Source organism: Heterodontus francisci, chromosome 30, assembly GCF_036365525.1.
Source record: "Heterodontus francisci isolate sHetFra1 chromosome 30, sHetFra1.hap1, whole genome shotgun sequence".
In the NCBI taxonomy this organism is placed as follows: Eukaryota; Metazoa; Chordata; class Chondrichthyes; order Heterodontiformes; family Heterodontidae; genus Heterodontus; species Heterodontus francisci.
Genome location: NC_090400.1, coordinates 62,818,314 through 62,837,940, shown reverse-complemented (window position 1 = coordinate 62,837,940; position 19,627 = coordinate 62,818,314). Strand labels below are relative to the sequence as shown.

The window sequence follows — 19,627 nt, the reverse complement described above, 5'->3', positions numbered from 1 at the left end:
TTCATGTATTCATCCAATTCTCTTTTGCAAGTTACTATTGAATCTGCTTCCACTGCCGTTTCAGGCAGCGCATTCCAGATCACAACAACTCATTGTGTAAAAACAAAATTCGCCTCTTGTCCTCTCTGGTTCTTTTGTCAATTACCGTAAATCTGGAAACAGTTTCTCTTCATTTACTCCATCAAAACATCCATGATTTTGAACAACTCTAATAAATCTTCCTTTAAAGTTCTCTACTATAAAGAGAACAACCCCAATCTCTCTACACAGCTGAAGGCCCTGATCCCTGCTATCGTTTAGTAAATCTCCTTTCCACTCCCTAAATAAAACCTTGATGTCTTTCCTAAAATGTGCTGCTGCCCAGAATTCAATGCAATAATCCAGTGGGTGTAAAGATTGTGTTAGTGACAGTATCACTGCCAGCCCCACCTGTCCAGTTGCTACTCGGGAATGGTTGCGTATTCCTGAGGGAAGCGATGGAAGGCGAGGAGTCTTTGAGTCATTGATCCTTTCAATGGCGTCCCAGGTAAACCCTGTTAGACTATGAGTGTTGGCATAGGATGAGGACAAAATCAATCTTCAGAGAAAGCACAAAAAGATTTGCATTTATATAGCATCTCAACCTCAGGAAATTCATTACAACTAATGAAGTGTAATCACTGTTGTAATGCAGAAAATACTTCAGTCATTTTGCAAACAGCAAGATCCCACAAACAGCAATGTGATAATGACGAGATATTCTGTATTTTACGGGTATTGATTGAGGAATAAATATTGGTCAGGACACTGGGGAGAACTTCCCTATTTGAATAATGCCGTGGGATCTTTAACGTCAACTTGAGAGAGAAGATGGGGCCTGGTTTAAAATCTCATCCAAAAGGCGGCACCTCCGACAGTGCAGCACTCCCTCAGTACTGACCCTCCGACAGTGCGGCACTCCCTCAGTACTGACCCTCTGACAGTGCGGCACTCCCTCAGTACTGACCCTCCGACAGTGCAGCGCTCCCTCAGTACTGACCCTCTGACAGTGCGGCACTCCCTCAGTACTGACGCTCCGACAGTGCAGCGCTCCCTCAGTAATGACCCTCCAACAGTGCGGCACTCCCTCTGTACTGACCCTCTGACAGTGCAGCACTCCCTCAGTACTGACCCTCCGACAGTGCAGCACTCCCTCAGTACTGACCCTCCGACAGTGCGGCACTCCCTCAGTACTGACCCTCTGACAGTGCGGCACTCCCTCAGTACTGACCCTCCGACAGTGCAGCGCTCCCTCAGTACTGACCCTCTGACAGTGCGGCACTCCCTCAGTACTGACGCTCCGACAGTGCAGCGCTCCCTCAGTAATGACCCTCCAACAGTGCGGCACTCCCTCTGTACTGACCCTCTGACAGTGCAGCACTCCCTCAGTACTGACCCTCCGACAGTGCAGCACTCCCTCAGTACTGACCCTCCGACAGTGCGGCACTCCCTCAGTACTGACTCTCCGACAATGCGGCACTCCCTCAGTACTGACCCTCCGACAGTGCTGCACTCACTCAGTACTGACCCTCCGACAGTGCAGCACTCCCTCAGTACTGACCCTGCGACAGTGCAGCGCTCCCTCAGTACTGACCCTCTGACAGTGCAGCACTCCCTCAGTACTGACCCTTCGACAGTGCGGCGCTCCCTCAGTACTGACCCTTCGACAGTGCAGCACTCCCTCAGTACTGACCCTCCGACAGTGCAGCACTCCCTCAGTACTGACCCTCCGACAGTGCAGCACTCACTCAGTACTGACCCTCCGACAGTGCGGCGCCCCCTCGGTACTGACCCTCCGACAGTGCGGCGCTCCCTCAGTACTGACCCTCCAACAGTGCAGTGCTCCCTCAGTACTGACCCTCCGACAGTGCAGCACTCCCTCAGTACTGACCCTCCGACAGTGCAGCACTCCCTCAGTACTGCATTGGAGTGTTAGCCTAGATTTATTGCACATGTCTCTGGAGTGGGACTTGAACCCACAACCATCTCAAATTTTCAGCTGATTCCTCATACACTTGAGTTTTGATTATGAGTCTGTGAGGGATCGATGAGTGTGTCACTGGGGGTGAGTGTGACACTGGGCGAGAGTGTCGGGGGGGCGAGTGTGACACTGGGCGAGAGTGTCGGGTGGGCAAGTGTGACACTGGGCGAGAGTGTCGGGGGGGCGAGTGTGACACTGGGCGAGAGTGTCGGGGGGGCGAGTGTGACACTGGGCGAGAGTGTCGGGGGGGCGAGTGTGACACTGGGCGAGAGTGTTGGGGGAGCGAGTGTGACACTGGGCGAGAGTGTCGGGGGGGCGAGTGTGTCACTGGGCGAGAGTGTTAGGGGGGCGAGTGTGACACTGGGCGAGAGTGTCGGGGGGGCCGAGTGTGACACTGGGCGAGAGTGTTAGGGGGGCGAGTGTGACACTGGGCGAGAGTGTCGGGGGGGCGAGTGTGTCACTGGGCGAGAGTGTTAGGGGGGCGAGTGTGACACTGGGCGAGAGTGTCGGGGGGGCGAGTGTGTCACTGGGCGAGAGTGTTAGGGGGGAGAGTGTGACACTGGGCGAGAGTGTCAGTCGATGATGATCAATAATTGTGTCAGTGGGTGAGTAAACGCCTCTGCTGGTTGTTTGTTGCCTGCTGTGTCTCCAGGCTGACTGCCAGGTACCTCTGCAGCTCCTGCAGCTGACACTGCAGTGTCCTGTTCTCCTGCTGGGTGACCTGCTGCTCCTGCTGGGAAATCTTCATTCTGCTCAGCAGCTCCTTGTTCTCCTCCCTGAAACAAAAGTGGGGATTTTGAGAGCTGGAGCAGTCAGACTGTAAACGAGTGCCAGGAATATCTGGCACTGACCACTCCCATCAACTGGGTTATTGCAGACAACATCACCTTGTATTTATATATCACCTTTAACGTAATAAAACATCCCAAGGTGCTTCACAGGTGCACAATACCAAGCCATATCAGGAGATATTAGGACTTATGACCAAAAGCTTGGTCAAAGAGGTGTGTTTTCAGAAGTGTCTTCAAGGAGGAAGGTGAGATGGAGAGGCTCAGAGAGGAATTACCAGAGCGTGGGGTGTGGGCAACTGAAGGCAGAGTCGCCAATGGTGGAGTGATTAAAATCGGGGAAGCACACAAGGCCAGAAATAGAGCAGCACAGAGATTATTTTTTTAGTTTTTTTTTAGTTTTAGAGATACAGCACTGAAACAGGCCCTTCGGCCCACCGAGTCTGTGCCGACCATCAACCACCCATTTATACTAATCCTACACTAATTCCATATTCCTACCACATCCCCACCTGTCCCTATATTTCCCTATCACCTACCTATACGAGGGGCAATTTATAATGGCCAATTAACCTATCAACCTGCAAGTCTTTGGCATGTGGGAGGAAACCGGAGCACCCGGAGGAAACCCACGCAGACACAGGGAGAACTTGCAAACTCCACACAGGCAGTACCCAGAATTGAACCCGGGTACCTGGAGCTGTGAGGCTGCAGTGCTAACCACTGCACCGCAGGGTTGTGGGGTTGTGGAGGGTTGTGGGGCAGGAGGAGATTACAGAGATAGGGAGGGATTTGAAAACAAGGATGAGAATTTTAAAATCAAGTTGTTGCTTGCCCGGGAGCCAGTGTAGGTCAGTGAGCACAAGGGTGATGGGGGAACGGGACTTGGTGTGAGTTAAGACACAAGCAGCAGTTTTGGATGATCTCAAGTTTATGCAGGGTAGAATGTGGGAGACCGGCCAGGAGTGCGTTAGAATAGTCAAGTCTAGAGGTATCAGAAGCATGGATGAGGGTTTCAGCAGCAGATGAGCTGAGACAGTTGCGAAGTCGGGCGATGTTATGGAGATGGAAATATGCGGTCAAAGGAACAGAGGAGCAGGAGTAGGCCATTCAGCCCAGTGTACCTGCACCAACCATTCCGTTAGAGCATGGCTGACCTTCTACCTCAACACCTCTTCCCCGCACTATCCCCATATCCCTTGATGTCATTAGTATCCAAATATTTATCAATTTTTGTCTTGAACATGCTCAGTGATTGAGCTTCCACAGCCCTCTGGGTTAGAGAATTCCACAGATTCACCACCCTCTGAGTAAAGAAATTCCTCCTCATCTCAGTCTTAAATGGTCTGCCCCTTATTCTGAGACTGTGTCACCTTGTTCTAGACTCACCAGCCAGAGGAAACATCCCATCCACATCTACCCTGTCACACCCTGTAAGAATTTTGTAAGTTTCAATGAGATCACCTCTCATTCTTCCAAACTCTCGAGAATCCAGGCCCAGTTTCCTCAATCTCTCCTCATAGAACAATCCCGCCATCCCAGGGATTAGTCTGGTGAACATTTGTTGCACTCCCTCTATGACAAGTATATCCTTCCTTATATAAGGAGACCAAAACGGTGCACAATACTCCAGGTGCTGTCTCACCAAGGCTCTATACAATTGCAGCAAGATATCTTTGCTCCTGCACTCAAATCCCTTTGCAATGAAGGCCAACATACCATTTGCTTTCCTAATTGCTTGTTGCACCTGTATACTAGCTTTTAGTGACTCATGAACAAGGACATCCAGGTCTATTTGGACATCAACACTTCCCAACCTCTCACCATTTAAGAAATACTCTGTCTTTCTGTTTTTCTACCAAAGTGGATAACCTCACACTTATTCACATTATATTCCATCTGCCATATTCTTGCCCATTCACTTAGTCTGTCCAAGTCCCCTTGAAGCCTCCTTGCATCCTCCTGACAATTTACATTCCCTCCTAGTTTTGTGTCAGCAGCAAATTTGGAAATATTACATTTGGCCCCCATATCCAAATCATTTATATAGATTGTAAACAGCTGTGGCCCAGCACTGATCCTTGTGGTACCCCACTAGTAACAGCCTGCCATCCTGAGAATGGCCCATTTATTCCTACTCTCTGTTTTCTGTCTGTTAACCAATTCTAATCCATACCAGTATATCACCCCCAATCCCATCTGCTCTAATTTTGTTTACTAACCTCCTGTCTGGGACCTTATCAAAAGCTTATCACAATCCAAATACAGCATATCCACTGACTCTCCTTTATCTATGCTACAAAACAACATCCTCAAAAAACTCCAACAGGTTTGTCAAACATGATTTCCCTTTCATAAATCCATGTTGACTCTGCCCAATCATATTCTTCTTCTTTGGCCTCCTGATCTCGAGAGACAATGGGTAAGCACCTGGAGGTGGTCAGTGGTGTGTGGAGCAGCGCCTGGAGTGGCTAAAAATGCCAATTCTAGAGTGACAGGCTCTTCCACAGGTGCTGCAGAAAAATTTGATTGTCGGGGCTGTTACACAGTTGGCTCTTCCCTTGCGCCTCTGTCTTTTTTCCTGCCAACTGCCAAGTCTCTTCGACGCGCCACACTTTAGCCCCGCCTTTATGGCTGCCCGCCAGCTCTGGTGAACGCTGGCAACTGACTCCCACGACTTGTGATCAATGTCACAGGATTTCATGTCGCGTTTGCAGACGTCTTTAAAGCGGAGACATGGACGGCCGGTGGGTCTGATACCAGTGGCGAGCTCGCTGTACAATGTGTCTTTGGGGATCCTCGCATCTTCCATGCGGCTCACATGGCCAAGCCATCTCAAGCGCCGCTGACTCAGTAGTGTGTATAAGCTGGGGATGTTGGCCGCCTCGAGGACTTCTGTGTTGGAGATACGGTCCTGCCACCTGATACCAAGTATTCTCCGGAGGCAGCGAAGATGGAATGAATTGAGACGTCGCTCTTGGCTGACATACATTGTCCAGGCCTCGCTGCCATAGAGCAAGGTACTGAGGACACAGGCTTGATACACTCGGACTTTTGTGTTCCGTGTCAGTGCGCCATTTTCCCACACTCTCTTGGCCAGTCTGGACGTAGCAGTGGAAGCCTTTCCCATGCACTTGTTGATTTCTGCATCTAGAGACAGGTTACTGGTGATAGATGAGCCTAGGTAGGTGAACTCTTGAACCACTTCCAGAGCGTGGTCGCCAATATTGATGGATGGAGCATTTCTGATTTCCTGCCCCATGATGTTCGTTTTCTTGAGGCTGATGGTTAGGCCAAATTCATTGCAGGCAGCTGCAAACCTGTCGATGAGACTCTGCAGGCACTCTTCAGTGTGAGATGTTAAAGCAGCATCGTCAGCAAAGAGGAGTTCCCTGATGAGGACTTTCCGTACTTTGGACTTTGCTCTGAGACGGGCAAGGTTGAACAACCTGCCCCCTGATCTTGTGTGGAGGAAAATTCCTTCTTCAGAGGACTTGAACGCATGTGAAAGCAGTAGGGAGAAGAAAATCCCAAAAAGTGTGGGTGCGAGAACACAGCCTTGTTTCACACCACTCAGGATAGGAAAGGGCTCTGATGAGGAGCCACCATGTTGAATTGTGCCTTTCATATTGTCATGGAATGAGGTGATGATACTTAGTAGCTTTGATGGGCATCCAATCTTTTCATATTATATTATCAATCATATTATTACTGTTCATATAACACTGTTGATGTTCCTACACCCCAAGGACTGCAGCGGTTTAAGAAGGCAGCTCACCACCACCTTCTCAAAAGCAATTAGAGATGGGCAATAAATGCTGGCCTGGCCAGCGATGCCCTCATCCCCTGAGTGAATAACAAAAGAAAAATGTTCTAGGTGTCTAGTTATCACATCCTTTATAATAGATTCTAACATTTTCCCTACTACTGACGTCAAACTAATAGGTCTGTAGTTCCCCATTTTCTCTCTCCCTCCTTTCTTAAATAGAGGGGTGACATTTGCTACTTTCCAGTCTGCAGGAACCCTTCCAGAATCTATAGAATTTGGAAAGATAACCACCAATGCATCCACTATTTCTATTGCCTCCTCCTTCAGCACTCTGGGATGTAGCTCATCTGGTTCAGGAGATTTATCAACCTTCAATCCAGTTAATTTTGAGTACTACCTCTTCATTAACACTAATTTCTTTCAGTTCCTCATTTTCACAGTCCCTTGGTTCTCTAGTATTTCTGGGAGATTTTCTGTATCTTCCTCTGTGAAGACAGACACAAAGTAATTGTTTCGTTTCTCTGCCATTTCCCTATTCTCCATTATAAATCCTCCTGTCTCTGCCCGTAATGGACCCACATTTGTCCTTGCTAATCATTTCCTTTTCACATATCTAAAGCAGCTTTTACCGTTCGCCTTTATGTTTCTCGCAGCTCGCACTCATATTCTCTTTTCCTTTTCTTTATCAGTTTCTCGGTCATCCTTTGCTGGATTCTAAATTGCTCCCAATCCCCATTTTTTCTGGCAAACTTATAAGCCATTTCCTTTGATTAAACGCAATCTTTAACTTCTCTTGTTAGCCACGGTTGATTCATCTTTCCTGTTGGATTTTTGTGTTTTAGAGGTGTCTCTCTCTCTCTCTTATAGAATCATAGAATTATACAGCACAGAAACAGGCCCTTCCCTTGCTCTGGCGTTTCAAATGCTCATCTAAATACTTCTTAAATGTTGAGGGTTCCTGCCTCTACCACCCCTAATGTGAATAAGTGTGTTCCAGATTCCAACCACCCTCTGGCTAAATTTTTTTTTCCCCAAATCCCCTCTAAACCTCCTGCCCCTTACCTTAAATCTATGCCCCCTGGTTATTGACACCTCCGCTAAGGGAAAAAAATCTCTTCCTATCTATCCTATCAATGCCCCTCGTAATTTTGTGTCCCTCAATCAGGTCCCCCCTCAGCCTTCTCTGCTCTAAGGAAAACAACCCCAGCCTATCCAGTCTCTCTTCATAGCTGAAAAGCTCCAGCCCAGGCAACATCCTGGTGAATCTCCTCTGCACCCTCTCCAGTGCAATCACATCCTTCCTATAGTGTGACCAGAATTGTACACAGTACTCCAGCTGTGGCCTAACTAGCGTTTTATACATCTCCATCATAACCTCCTTGCTCTTATATGCTATGCCTCGGCTAATAAAGGCAAGTATCCCGTATGCCTTCCTAACCACCTTGTCTACCTGTGCTGCTGCCTTCAGTGATCTATGGACAAGTATACCAAGGTCCCTCTGAACTTCCTAAGGTCCTACTATCCATTGTATATTCCCTTGCCTTGTTAGTCTTCCCAAAATGCAACACCTCTCAGTTCTCAGGATTAAATTCCATTTGCCACTGCTCCGCCCATCTCACCAGCCCATCAATATCGTCTTGTAATCTCAGTCTTTCCTCCTCACAATTTACCACACCGCCAATTTTCATGTCATCTGCGAAATTACTGATCATACCGCCTATATTCATGTCTAAATCATTAATGTACGCTACAAACAGCAAGGGTCCCAGCACCGATCCCCACGGTACACCACTGGTCACAGGCTTCCACTCATAAAAACAACCCTCGACCATCACCCTCTGCCTCCTGCTACTCAGCCAATTTTGGATCCAATTTGCCAAATTGCCCTGGATCCCATGGGCTCTTACCTTCTTAACCAATCTCCCATGTGGGACCTTATCAAAAGCCTTACTGAAGTCCATGTAGACTACATCAACTGCTTTACCCTCATCTACACATCTAGTCACCTCCTCAAAAAATTCAATCAATTTAGTCAGACATGATCTCCCCCTGACAAAGCCATGCTGACTGTCCCTGATTAATTCCTGCCAAGTGGAGATTAATCTTGTCCCTCAGAATTTTTTCCAATATTTTCCTTACCACTGATGTTAGACTCACCAGCCGATAATTACCTGGTTTATCCCTGCTACCCTTCTTCAATAATGGTACCACATTCGCTGTCCTCCAGTCCTCTGGTACCTCTCCTGTGGCCAGAGAGGATTTGAAAATTTGTGTCAGTGTCCCCTGCTATCTTCTCTCTTGCCACACATAACAGCCTGGGTTACATCTCATCTGGGCCTGGGGATTTATCCACTTTTAAGCCCGCTAAAACCACTAATACTTCCTCCCTATCAATGCTAATTTGTTCAAGTATATCACAATCCCCCTCCCTGATCTCTACACCTTCATCGTCCTTCTCCATAGTGAAAACAGATGAAAAGTATTCATTTAAAACCTCACCTATGTCCTCTGGCTCCACACACAGATTGCCACTTTGGTCCCTAATGGGCCCTACTCTTTCCCTGGTTATCCTCTTGCCCTTAATATACTTAGGATTATCCTTTATCTTGCACACCAGTGTTTTTTTCATGTCCCCTCTTCACTCTCCTAATTAAGTACCCCCCCCTTTACACTTTCTATACTCCTCTTGTGCCTCTGCTGTTTTCAGCGCTTTGAATTTGCCAGAAGCCTCCTTTTTTTTCCTTATCCAATCCTCTATATCCCTTGACATCCAGTGTTCCCTGGACTTGTTATTCCTGCCCTTCACCTTAATGGGAACATGTTGGCCCTGAAATCTCACTGTTTCCTCTTTGAATGACTCCCACTGGTCTGATGTCGACTTTCCTACAAGTAGCTGCTCCCAGTCCACTTTGGCCAGATCCTGTTTTATCATATTGAAATCGGCCTTCCCCCACTTCATAGATTTATAGAGTCGTACAGCATAGAAACAGGCCCTTCGGCCCACCGCATCCATGCCGACCATAATGCCTATCTATACTAATCCCACCTGCCTGCATTAATTCCATAACCCTCTATGCCTCGCTCATTCAAGTACCTGTCCAGATGCCTCTTAAATGTCACTACTGTTCCTGCCTCCACCACCTCCTCTGGCAGCTCATTCCAGATACCCACTATTCTTTGTGTGAAAAATTTACCCCTTTGATCCCCTTTAAACCTCCTCCCTCTCACCTTAAATCTATGCCCTCCAGTTTTAGTCTCCCCTACCATGGGAAACAGACTCTGGCTATCTATCCTATCTATGCCTCTCATAATTTTATATACCTCTATCATGTCCCCTCTCAGCCTCCTTCGCTCCCGAAAAACAGACCCAGCCTATCCAATCTCTCTTTATAACTCAAGCCCTCCAAACAAGGTAACATCCTTGTGAATCTTTTCTGCATCCTCTCTAGCTGAATCACATCTGTCCTGTAGTGCGGCGACCAGAACTGCACACACTACTCCAAATGCGGCCTAACCAATGTTATGTACAACTGTAACATGATGTCCCAACTCTTGTACTCAATACCTTGGCCGATGAAGGCAAGCATGCCATACACCTTCTTCACCACCCTGTCTACCTGTATTGCCACTTTCAGGGAACTATGTACTTGCACCCCAAGGTCTCTCTGCTCAAGAACACTCCCCAGGGCCCTGCCATTCACTGTATATGTCCTGCCCTGGTTTAACTTCCCAAAATGCATCACTTCACACTTGTCTGCATTAAATTCCATTTGCCAATCCCTTGCCCACTTTCCCAGTTGATCTATATCCTGTTGTAACCTTAGACAACCTTCTTCACTGTCCACTATACAACCAATTTTGGTGTCATCTGCAAACTTACTAATCATACCCGTTACATTCATATCCAAGTCATTAACAGAGGGCCCAGCATCAATCCCTGCGCCACACCACTGGTCACCTGCCTCCAATCTGAAAATCAACCCTCCACTACCATCCTCTGCCTCCTATCACCAAGCCAATTTTGTACCCAATTTGCTAGCTCACCCTGGATCCCATGTGTTCGAACCTTCTGGACCAGCCTACCATGCGGGACCTTGTCAAAGGCCTTGCTAAAGTCCATGTAGACAACGTCCATCGCCCTGCCCTCGTCAATCCTCTTGGTCACCTCCTCGAAAAACTCAATCAAATTCGTGAGACATGATTTCCCACGCACAAAGCCATGCTGACTATCCTTAATCAGACCTTGCCTTTCCAGATGCATATAAATCCTGTCTCTCAGAATCCCTTCCAATAACTTTCCCACCACTGATGTAAGGCTCACCGGCCTGTAGCTCCCTGGCTTATCCCTGGTGCCCTTCTTAAATAAAGGCACAACATTAGCTATCCTCCAGTCTTCCGGTACCTCACCCGTGGCTAACAATGATACAGAAATCTCTGCCAGGGCCCCAGCAATCTCCTCCCTTGCTTCCCATAGCATCCTAGGATACACCTGGTCAGGCCCTGGGGATTTATCCACCTTAATGTGCTTTAAAACCTCCAACATCTCCTCCTTTGTAATGTTGATATGCTTCAGGATATCGCTGTTCCCTCCCTTGAACTCACTCGCTTCCATGACCTTCTCCAGGTAAATACGGATGAGAAATATTCATTTAAGACCTCGCCCATTTCCCGTGGCTCCACACATAGATTGCCACACTGATCCTTAAGGGGACCTACTGTCTCCCGAACTACCCTTTTACTCTTAATATACTTATAGAATCTTTTAGGATTCTCCTTTATCTTATCTGCCAGGGAAATCTCATGGCCCCTTTTCACCCTCCTTATTTTCTTCTTAAGTGTAGTCCTACATCCCCTATACTCCTCGAGGGACTCGCTCGATCCCAGCTGCCTATACCTGACATATACCTCCTTCTTTGTCCTGACCAGACCCTCAATATCCCTCATCAACCAAGGTTCCCTAAACTTGCCAGCCTTGCCCTTCAATCTAACAGGAACATGCCAGCACTGAACTCTTCCTATCTAACTTTTAAAAGCCTCCCACTTGCCAGACGTCCCTTTACCTGTAAACAGCCTCTCCCATTCAACTTTTGAGAGTTCCTGTCTGATACCATCGAAATTAGCCTTCCCCCAATTTAGGACTTCAACCTGAGGACCAGTCCTATCCTTTTCCATAACTATCTTGAAGCTAATAGAGTTATGGTCACTGGTCCCAAAGTGCTCCCCCACTGACACATCAACCACCTGCCCATCCTCATTTCCGAAGAGGATGTTGAGTGTAGCCCCTTCTCTAGTAGGGCCATCCACATACTGCTTCAGAAAACTATCCTGGACACACTTAACAAATTCTTCCGCATCTGATCCCTTAGCACTAAGGCAGTCCCAGTCAATATGAGGGAAGTTAAAATCACCTACTATTACAACCCTATAATTCCTACACCTATCTGTGATTTCCCTACATATATGCTCCTCCAATTCCCTGTTCAGCCACACATTCATCTGCATTATCCTCCTATTCCTACCCTCACTAGCACATGGTACGATTGGGGGGCCTATAGTATAATTCCATCAAAGTGATCACCCCTTTCTTATTTCTAAGTTCTACCCATATGGCCTCGCTGGACATTCCTCCCGGATATCCTCTCTAAATACTGCCGTGATGTCCTCCCTAATCAATAGTGCAACTCCGCCCCCCCCCCCTCCTCTCTTACCTCCAGCTCTATCACGCTGGAAAGATCGGTACCCCGGAACATTGAGCTGCCAGTCCTGCCCATCCCTCAACCACGTTTCTGTAATAGCTATAATATCACAATCCCATGTACTGATCCATGCTCTGAGTTCATCTGCCTTACCTGTAAGGCTTCTTGCATTAAAGTAAATGCAGTTTAGCCTACCAGACCTTCCACGCTCCCTGTCCTGCCCCTGCCCGGCCTGCCTACTGGGCTTGCTTGCTTTAACCACTACATTTGCCTCCACTATCTCATCTGAGAGGCTACTACTTTGGGTCCCACCCCCCTGTCAGACTAGTTTAAACCCTCCCGAGTAGTACTAGCAAACCTTCCCACAAGGATATTGGTCCCCTTCCAGTTCAGATGCAACCCGTCCTTCTTGTACAGGTCACCTCTGCACAAGAAGAGATCCCAATGATCCAAGTAGCTGAAGCCCTCCTGCCTACACCAGCTCTTCAAGCACGCATTCATTTGCCTAATCCTCCTATTCCTACCCTCACTAGCACATGGCACAGGGAGTAATCCTGAGATTACAACCCGAGAGGTCCTGCTTTTTAACCTAAAAGCAAAATACTGCGGATGCTGGAAATTTGAAACAAAAACAAGAAATGCTGGATTCACTCAGCAGGTCTGGCAGCATCTGTGGGGTCCCTATCGTAACTGGTACTCAATATTAAAGGGAGTATCGAAGGAGATTAATCTAAGGCTGTCATAACAGGAGAGCTCAGCCCCGTGATATGCTCCTCCTGCGCTATGTGGGAAATCAGGGATGTTGGGCTGAGCTCTCCTGTTATGACAGCCTTAGATTAATCTCCTTCGATACTCCCTTTAATATTGAGTACTAATTACGATAGGGACCCCACAGATGCTGCCAGACCTGCTGAGTGAATCCAGCATTTCTTGTTTTTGTTCCTGCTTTTTAACCTTCTGCCTAACTCCCTATATTCACTTTGCAGGACCTCATCTCTCTTCCTGCCTATGTCGTTAGTATCAATATGGACCACGACCTCTGGCTGCTCAGCCTCCCCTTTCAGAATGTCCTGCAGCTGCTCCGAGACATCCTTGACCCTCACACCAGGGAGGCAACATACCATCCTGGAGCCTCGTTTGTGGCCACAGAAACGCCTATCTGCACCCCTTACGATAGAATCCCTGATCACTATAGCTCTTCCAACCCTTTTCCTCCCCTGCTGTGCAGCAGAGCCATCTGTGGTGCCACGAACCTGGCTGTTGCTGCTTTCCCCTGGGAGGTCATTCCCCCCCAACAGTATCCAAAGCAGTATATCTGTTTGAGAGGGGGATGGCCACAGGGGACTCCTGCACGACCTGCCTACGCCTACTACTCCGTCTGGTGGTCACCCATCTCTTTTCTGCCTGTGCAGCCATTACCTGCGGTGTGACCACCTCACTAAACATGCTATCCATGACATCCTCAGCATCGCGGATGTTCCACAGTGAATCCACCCGCAGCTCCAGCTCTGTAATGCGGGTAGTCAGTAGCTGCAGATGGATACACTTCCTGCACACATGGTCATCAGGGACACTGAAAACATCCCTGATTTCCCACATAGCGCAGGAGGAGCAGATCACGGGGCTGAGCTCTCCTGTTATGACAGCCTTAGATTAATCTCCTTCGATACTCCCTTTAATATTGAGTACTAATTACGATAGGGACCTTATTCCACTCCAAACACTACCTACTACAATCTAAATTCCCGACCTTGACTTTTACTTTGGCTATTAAAAGTAGCAAAAAAAGGGTAGAAATACTCACCTGTTGCTACTTACCAATCAGCTGCCTCCCCTTGCAACGCATCATTTACTGAACTGTGACGTCAGTCCTGGAACACTCTCGCTATCCCTGTGAGAGTGTGTGAGCCGCTGGACCTCCCGCTGGCCGGTGCCTGTCTCCTCGCAGGTCCACTCGGTCTCGCTCTGTCCCTGTGAGAGTGTGTGAGCCGCTGGACCTCCCGCTGGCCGGTGCCTGTCTCCTCACAGGTCCTCTCGGTCTCGCTCTGTCCCTGTGAGAGTGTGTGAGCCGCTGGACCTCCCGCTGGCCGGTGCCTGTCTCCTCACAGGTCCTCTCGGTCTCCCTCTGTCCCTGTGAGAGTGTGCGAGCCGCTGGACCTCCCGCTGGCCGGTGCCTGTCTCCTCGCAGGTCCACTCGGTCTCGCTCTGTCCCTGTGAGAGTGTGCGAGCCGCTGGACCTCCCGCTGGCCGGTGCCTGTCTCCTCGCAGGTCCACTCGGTCTCGCTCTGTCCCTGTGAGAGCGTGTGAGCCGCTGGACCTCCCACTGGCCGGTGCCTGTCTCCTCGCAGGTCCACTCGGTCTCGCTCTGTCCCTGTGAGAGTGTGTGAGCCGCTGGACCTCCCGCTGGCCGGTGCCTGTCTCCTCACAGGTCCACTCGGTCTCGCTCTGTCCCTGTGAGAGTGTGTGAGCTGCTGGACCTCCCGCTGGCCGGTGCCTGTCTCCTCACAGGTCCACTCGGTCTCGCTCTGTCCCTGTGAGAGTGTGTGAGCCGCTGGACCTCCCGCTGGCCGGTGCCTGTCTCCTCACAGGTCCACTCGGTCTCGCTCTGTCCCTGTGAGAGTGTGCGAGCCGCTGGACCTCCCGCTGGCCGGTGCCTGTCTCCTCGCAGGCCCACTCGGTCTCGCTCTGTCCCTGTGAGAGTGTGCGAGCCGCTGGACCTCCCGCTGGCCGGTGCCTGTCTCCTCGCAGGCCCACTCGGTCTCGCTCTGTCCCTGTGAGAGTGTGTGAGCTGCTGGACCTCCCGCTGGCCGGTGCCTGTCTCCTCACAGGTCCACTCGGTCTCGCTCTGTCCCTGTGAGAGTGTGCGAGCCGCTGGACCTCCCGCTGGCCGGTGCCTGTCTCCTCGCAGGTCCTCTCGGTCTCGCTATGTAAAAAGTGGTGAGAATGTGGAACTCGCTACCCCGGAGTGGTCGAGGTGAATAGTATCGATACATTTCAGGGGAAGCTGGATAAACATAGGAGGGAGAAAGGAATAGAGGATTATGCTGATGGAGTGAGATGCAGAGCAGTGAGAGGAGGCTCATGTGATGCATAAACATTAGCACGGAGCAGTTGGGCCGAATGGCTTGTTTCTGTGCTGTAAATATTCTGTACTATTTCTCTGTCACTCTGACCCATTGTCATAAGAACATAAGAACTAGGAGCAGGAGTAGGCAATTCAGCCCCTTGAGCCTGCTCCGCCATTCAATACTATCATGGCTGATCTCATCTAGGCCTCAACTCCACTTTCCTGCCTGTTCTCCAAACCCTTCAACCCATTACTAATTAAAAATCTGTCTATCTCCTCCTTAAATTTACTCAATGTCCCAGCATCCACTGCACTCTGGGGTAGTGAATTCCACAGACTCACGCCCTTTGAGAGAAGTAATTTCCCCTCATCTCTGTTTTAAATCTGCTGCCCCTTATCCTAAAACTATGACCTCTTGTTCTAGATTGCCCCACAAGAGGAAACATCTTCCCTACGTCCACTTTGCCAATCCCCTTAATCATCTTATATATCTCAATTAGATCTCCTCTCATTCTTCTAAACTCTAGAGAGCACAGGCCTAAACTGCTCAATCTCTCTTCATAAGAAAAACCCCTCATCTCTGGAATAAAAACAGAAAATCCTGGAAAATATCAGCAGGTCTGGCAGCATCTGTGGAGAGAGAAGTAGAGTTAATGTTTCAGGTCAGTGACCCCTCATCTCTGGAATCAATCTAGTGAACCTCCTCTGAACTGCCTCCAATGCAACTACATCCCTCCTCAAGTAAGGGGACCAAAGCTGTACACAATACTCCAGGTGCGGTCTCACCAATGCCTTGTACAGTTGCAACAACACTTCCCTACTTTTATATTCTATTCCTTTAGCAATAAATACCAAAATCCATTTGCCTTCCTTATTACCTGCTGCACCTGCATACTAGTTTTCTGCGAGTCATAGAGCACAGAAGCAGGCCCTTTGGCCCATCGTGATTCATGCTCATATCTCTCATATAAAGCTTGACATCCTCCCAAGTGCCTCCCTCGTGAATGCTCCACTATCTCATTCTTGATAAACGCACCTCAGGCTTTCATTCTCCATCATGAATTCCTGCAGCATCCGGTACAGATTCTCTTCTGATGATGGCAGTGGAGACAAATCTCTTCCCTCTCTCGTCTCTGTTACAGGAAAATCTACAATGAAACTCGGCAATGTTATTTTTGATTAGTTCAACTGACCAGTGATGATGTGATTCTAAAAGGAGAGCACAGCTCCCAGTAACAGTGACTGTCAGGGCAGGTACAGCACGGTGTTAGATACAGAGTAAAGCTCCCTCTACACTGTCCCCCATCAAACACTCCCAGGACAGTTACAGCACGGGGTTAGATACAGAGTAAAGCGGTGTCCCTGGAAAAGGAGCATGCGGTGTCCGCCGGTACGCTTGAGGCCTTCCGCGACCGGTGGGCACCGCAGGGACTGGAGTGCATCGTCGACGCCGAGAATGGCATTTTAATTTGAGTTTTTTGTTTATTTATCTGTTTTAATAAAGTTATTTTAAAACTGTAAATATGTACATAAAGGGGGCCTGAGGGATAAAGGCCCCCTCGATGTGAAAAATATAAAAGGGGCCTGGGGTATAAAGATCACCTTGTAAAAAAGGAAAAAAAAAAAACGGGGGTTAGATACAGAGTAAAAAAAAAAAAAAAAACGGGGTTAGATACAGAGTAAAGCTCCCTCTACACTGTCCCCCATCAAACACTCCCAGGACAGTTACAGCACGGGGTTAGATACAGAGTAAAGCTCCCTCAACACTGTCCCCATCAAACACTTCCAGGACAGTTACAGTACGGGGGTTAGATACAGAGTAAAGCTCCCTCTACACTGTCCCCATCAAACACTTCCAGGACAGGTACAGTACGGGGGTTAGATACGGAGTAAAGCTCCCTCTACACTGTCCTCATCAAACACTCCCAGGACAGGTACAACACGTGGTTGGCTGTTCTCTGATTGGGAAGCCTGAATGTTGAGAGCCTCAACGAGGTGCAGCTGAGAGTGCTGGTGGCAGTTGGAGGTTGCAGAGGTGGAGAGAGGAGCTACACTGAGCAAGGGAGAGCAGCTACAAACAAGCAGAGGTGAAACTTCAACAACAGTCTCCATTAAAGAGAAGAAAGAGACATTCTTTTTTTGTTGGAAACAAGGCTTTGTCTGGAGGTGGGTGCTGAACACCAGTCATTTACTTTGGACTGTTGGGGGAGGAACAAGTGGCTGGAACAACAAGGGGTGGGGCTGCCAATTCAACAGGAATCTGTGCTGCTGCAAAAGCACACAGGAAAGCTCCCTCCCCACCCCAATTGCCAAGCCTGGGTCAGCTGAAGCTGCCCAGCTAAACAGACGGAAGGGGATAGATAGTGCCTGGGCAGCTTCAGCTGACCCAGGTGAAGACGACTCCCCCAACCAGAAGACCGGAAGACCCAAGTTCAAAGACTGTTTTAAGTGTACTTAAGTGAGCACCACCTCCAGAAAGCAAGTCATCCCTTCCAGCCTGCCTTTGCCTCTCCTCTATTACCTCAGCCTCTCCACTAATCTGTTGTTTGTTTGTTTGTCTTTAATATATATTCAATATTTTCAGTTAAATCGCTGATATTTGGTGTGCAAGTCCACAATTTGGGGTGGGTTTAGCTCTTAGACCCATGGCAAGCCCTTCTTCACCGGTGGCGGGGCCCTCTACTACCTACGCAGCTGCAGCTTCTGTGGCTGCCCATGTGGCCCCGTCACCCTTTAAACTGTTGACATGCAGCCATGGGGTGAAGAGCTATCCCCACCCCAACATGTCTATTGAGGCCTGCGTTAAGGCAATGGCCGTGGTTGTCGGCCCCTCGGCCATTGTTGCGGCCTCAAAGATGTATGGGAAGGCTGTGTTCTTTTTGAAGACCGAGCGGGCGGTGTCCCTGGCCCTGAGTAAAGGGCTCACTGTGGGGGGGACCTTCCTGCCAGTGGACCCTCTGGGGGCCACTGCGCATCGGATAATGTTGTCCGACGTCCCACCCTTCATTCCCAGTGAGCTCCTCCTCCCCCACCTGCACCATCTGGGGGAGGTGAGGTCGGGGATCACCCCAGTCCGGCTTGGTCTTCGGGAACACAGCCTCCAACATGTCTACTCCTTCAGCCGCCAGTTATTTATGCAGCTGGCGCGGGAGGAGGACACGGAGGGCCAATTTAATGTGGAGTTCCAGGGGACGGCCTACCGCGTCTTTTGGACCTCGGACGGGGCGCGGTGCCACGTCTGCAAGGGGGTGGGGCATGTTCGTAAGAACTGCCCCAACCTCCCGGCCGCCAGCTCCACCTCGGCGGCCCAGAGTGGTTCCACAGCACCTCTTCCCACTCCCCCAACACATTCAATGGACACCGCTCAGTCGGTTCCGGAGGCTGTGGTTTTCACAGCCTCTGGCGGGGAGGGGAGCGTCCGTCCGAGCGGAAGGAAGACGCGGGGAAAAAAGAAACATCATGAGGCGCGTCCCCTGGACACGTTGACTCAACCCGAGCCTGAGCTCAGCCCAAAGCCCATTCCCATGGAATCCACCTGCCCCAGGGCTGGGCTCAGGCCCAGGGTGACAAGAAAAGGAAAAAAGGGTGTGGAGGCGGAGGCCTCTGATGACATGGAGGTCTCTGAGTCTCCGCGCCCAAGTGCGAAAAAGAGGAGAAGGCACCCCTCCACAGAGCTGCCTCCTGTTTCTGGTCCTCAGGTTCCCCCTACAGCCACCACCAAGGCTACAAAGTCCGGGCAGGTGCTCCCTATTCCTCAGGATGGAGGGGAGGGGATGGCCCCGGTACATGAGGCCCCTCCTGAAGGAGTAAGTGGGGCCCTGCTTGTGGTGGGAGAGCCTGGGGAAGCCGCCCATTCTGCCACTGCTACTGGGTCGGGTGCCCTGAATGAAGGGGAGGTCGAGGCCCCAGAGGGTCGGGCCTCCCAGCCGGAGTCCACCACCAACCAGGAGACACCCGACCCAGTTATAACTGAGAATGCTGCCCCATCTGCTGGGCCTGTGGGTGCTGGCGGAGTGGGAGATGGCCTCCTCTCGCCGCCTCCAGTCTCGGCTCCGGCTGGTTTCCCGGAGTCCGGATCTTCTGTCTCCCCTGGACCACTCATTGCCCTGGGGACGGAGGTGGAGGGGGGTCCTGAACCGCTGGTGCCTACAGGCTCCAGTTCCACAATAGAATCCAGAGAGGACTCCTCCGCCATCGATCCTGGGGGTGGGATCGTGACGGAGGCGGGACCAGCTGGCGCGGCCGGGACGTCCGCCCCACAGTGTGTGGTAGATGTGTCGGCCGCTGGCGGTGACGACCCGGAGGAGG

At 49.9% G+C, this 19,627-nt stretch overlaps 1 protein-coding gene across 1 annotated transcript in view; it reads right to left on the bottom strand.

Annotated features, from left to right (window-relative positions):
* Positions 1-19,627, bottom strand: part of LOC137346534 (kinesin-like protein KIF12) — a 174,570-nt gene that overhangs the window by 20,704 nt on the left and 134,239 nt on the right. The window contains exons 13-15 of the mRNA XM_068010008.1: positions 16,356-16,467; positions 2,668-2,775; positions 430-577 (exon numbers count right to left, since the gene is read on the bottom strand). Of these exons, the coding sequence (XP_067866109.1) occupies positions 430-577; positions 2,668-2,775; positions 16,356-16,467 (368 nt within the window). The remainder of the gene's footprint in view (positions 1-429; positions 578-2,667; positions 2,776-16,355; positions 16,468-19,627) is intronic.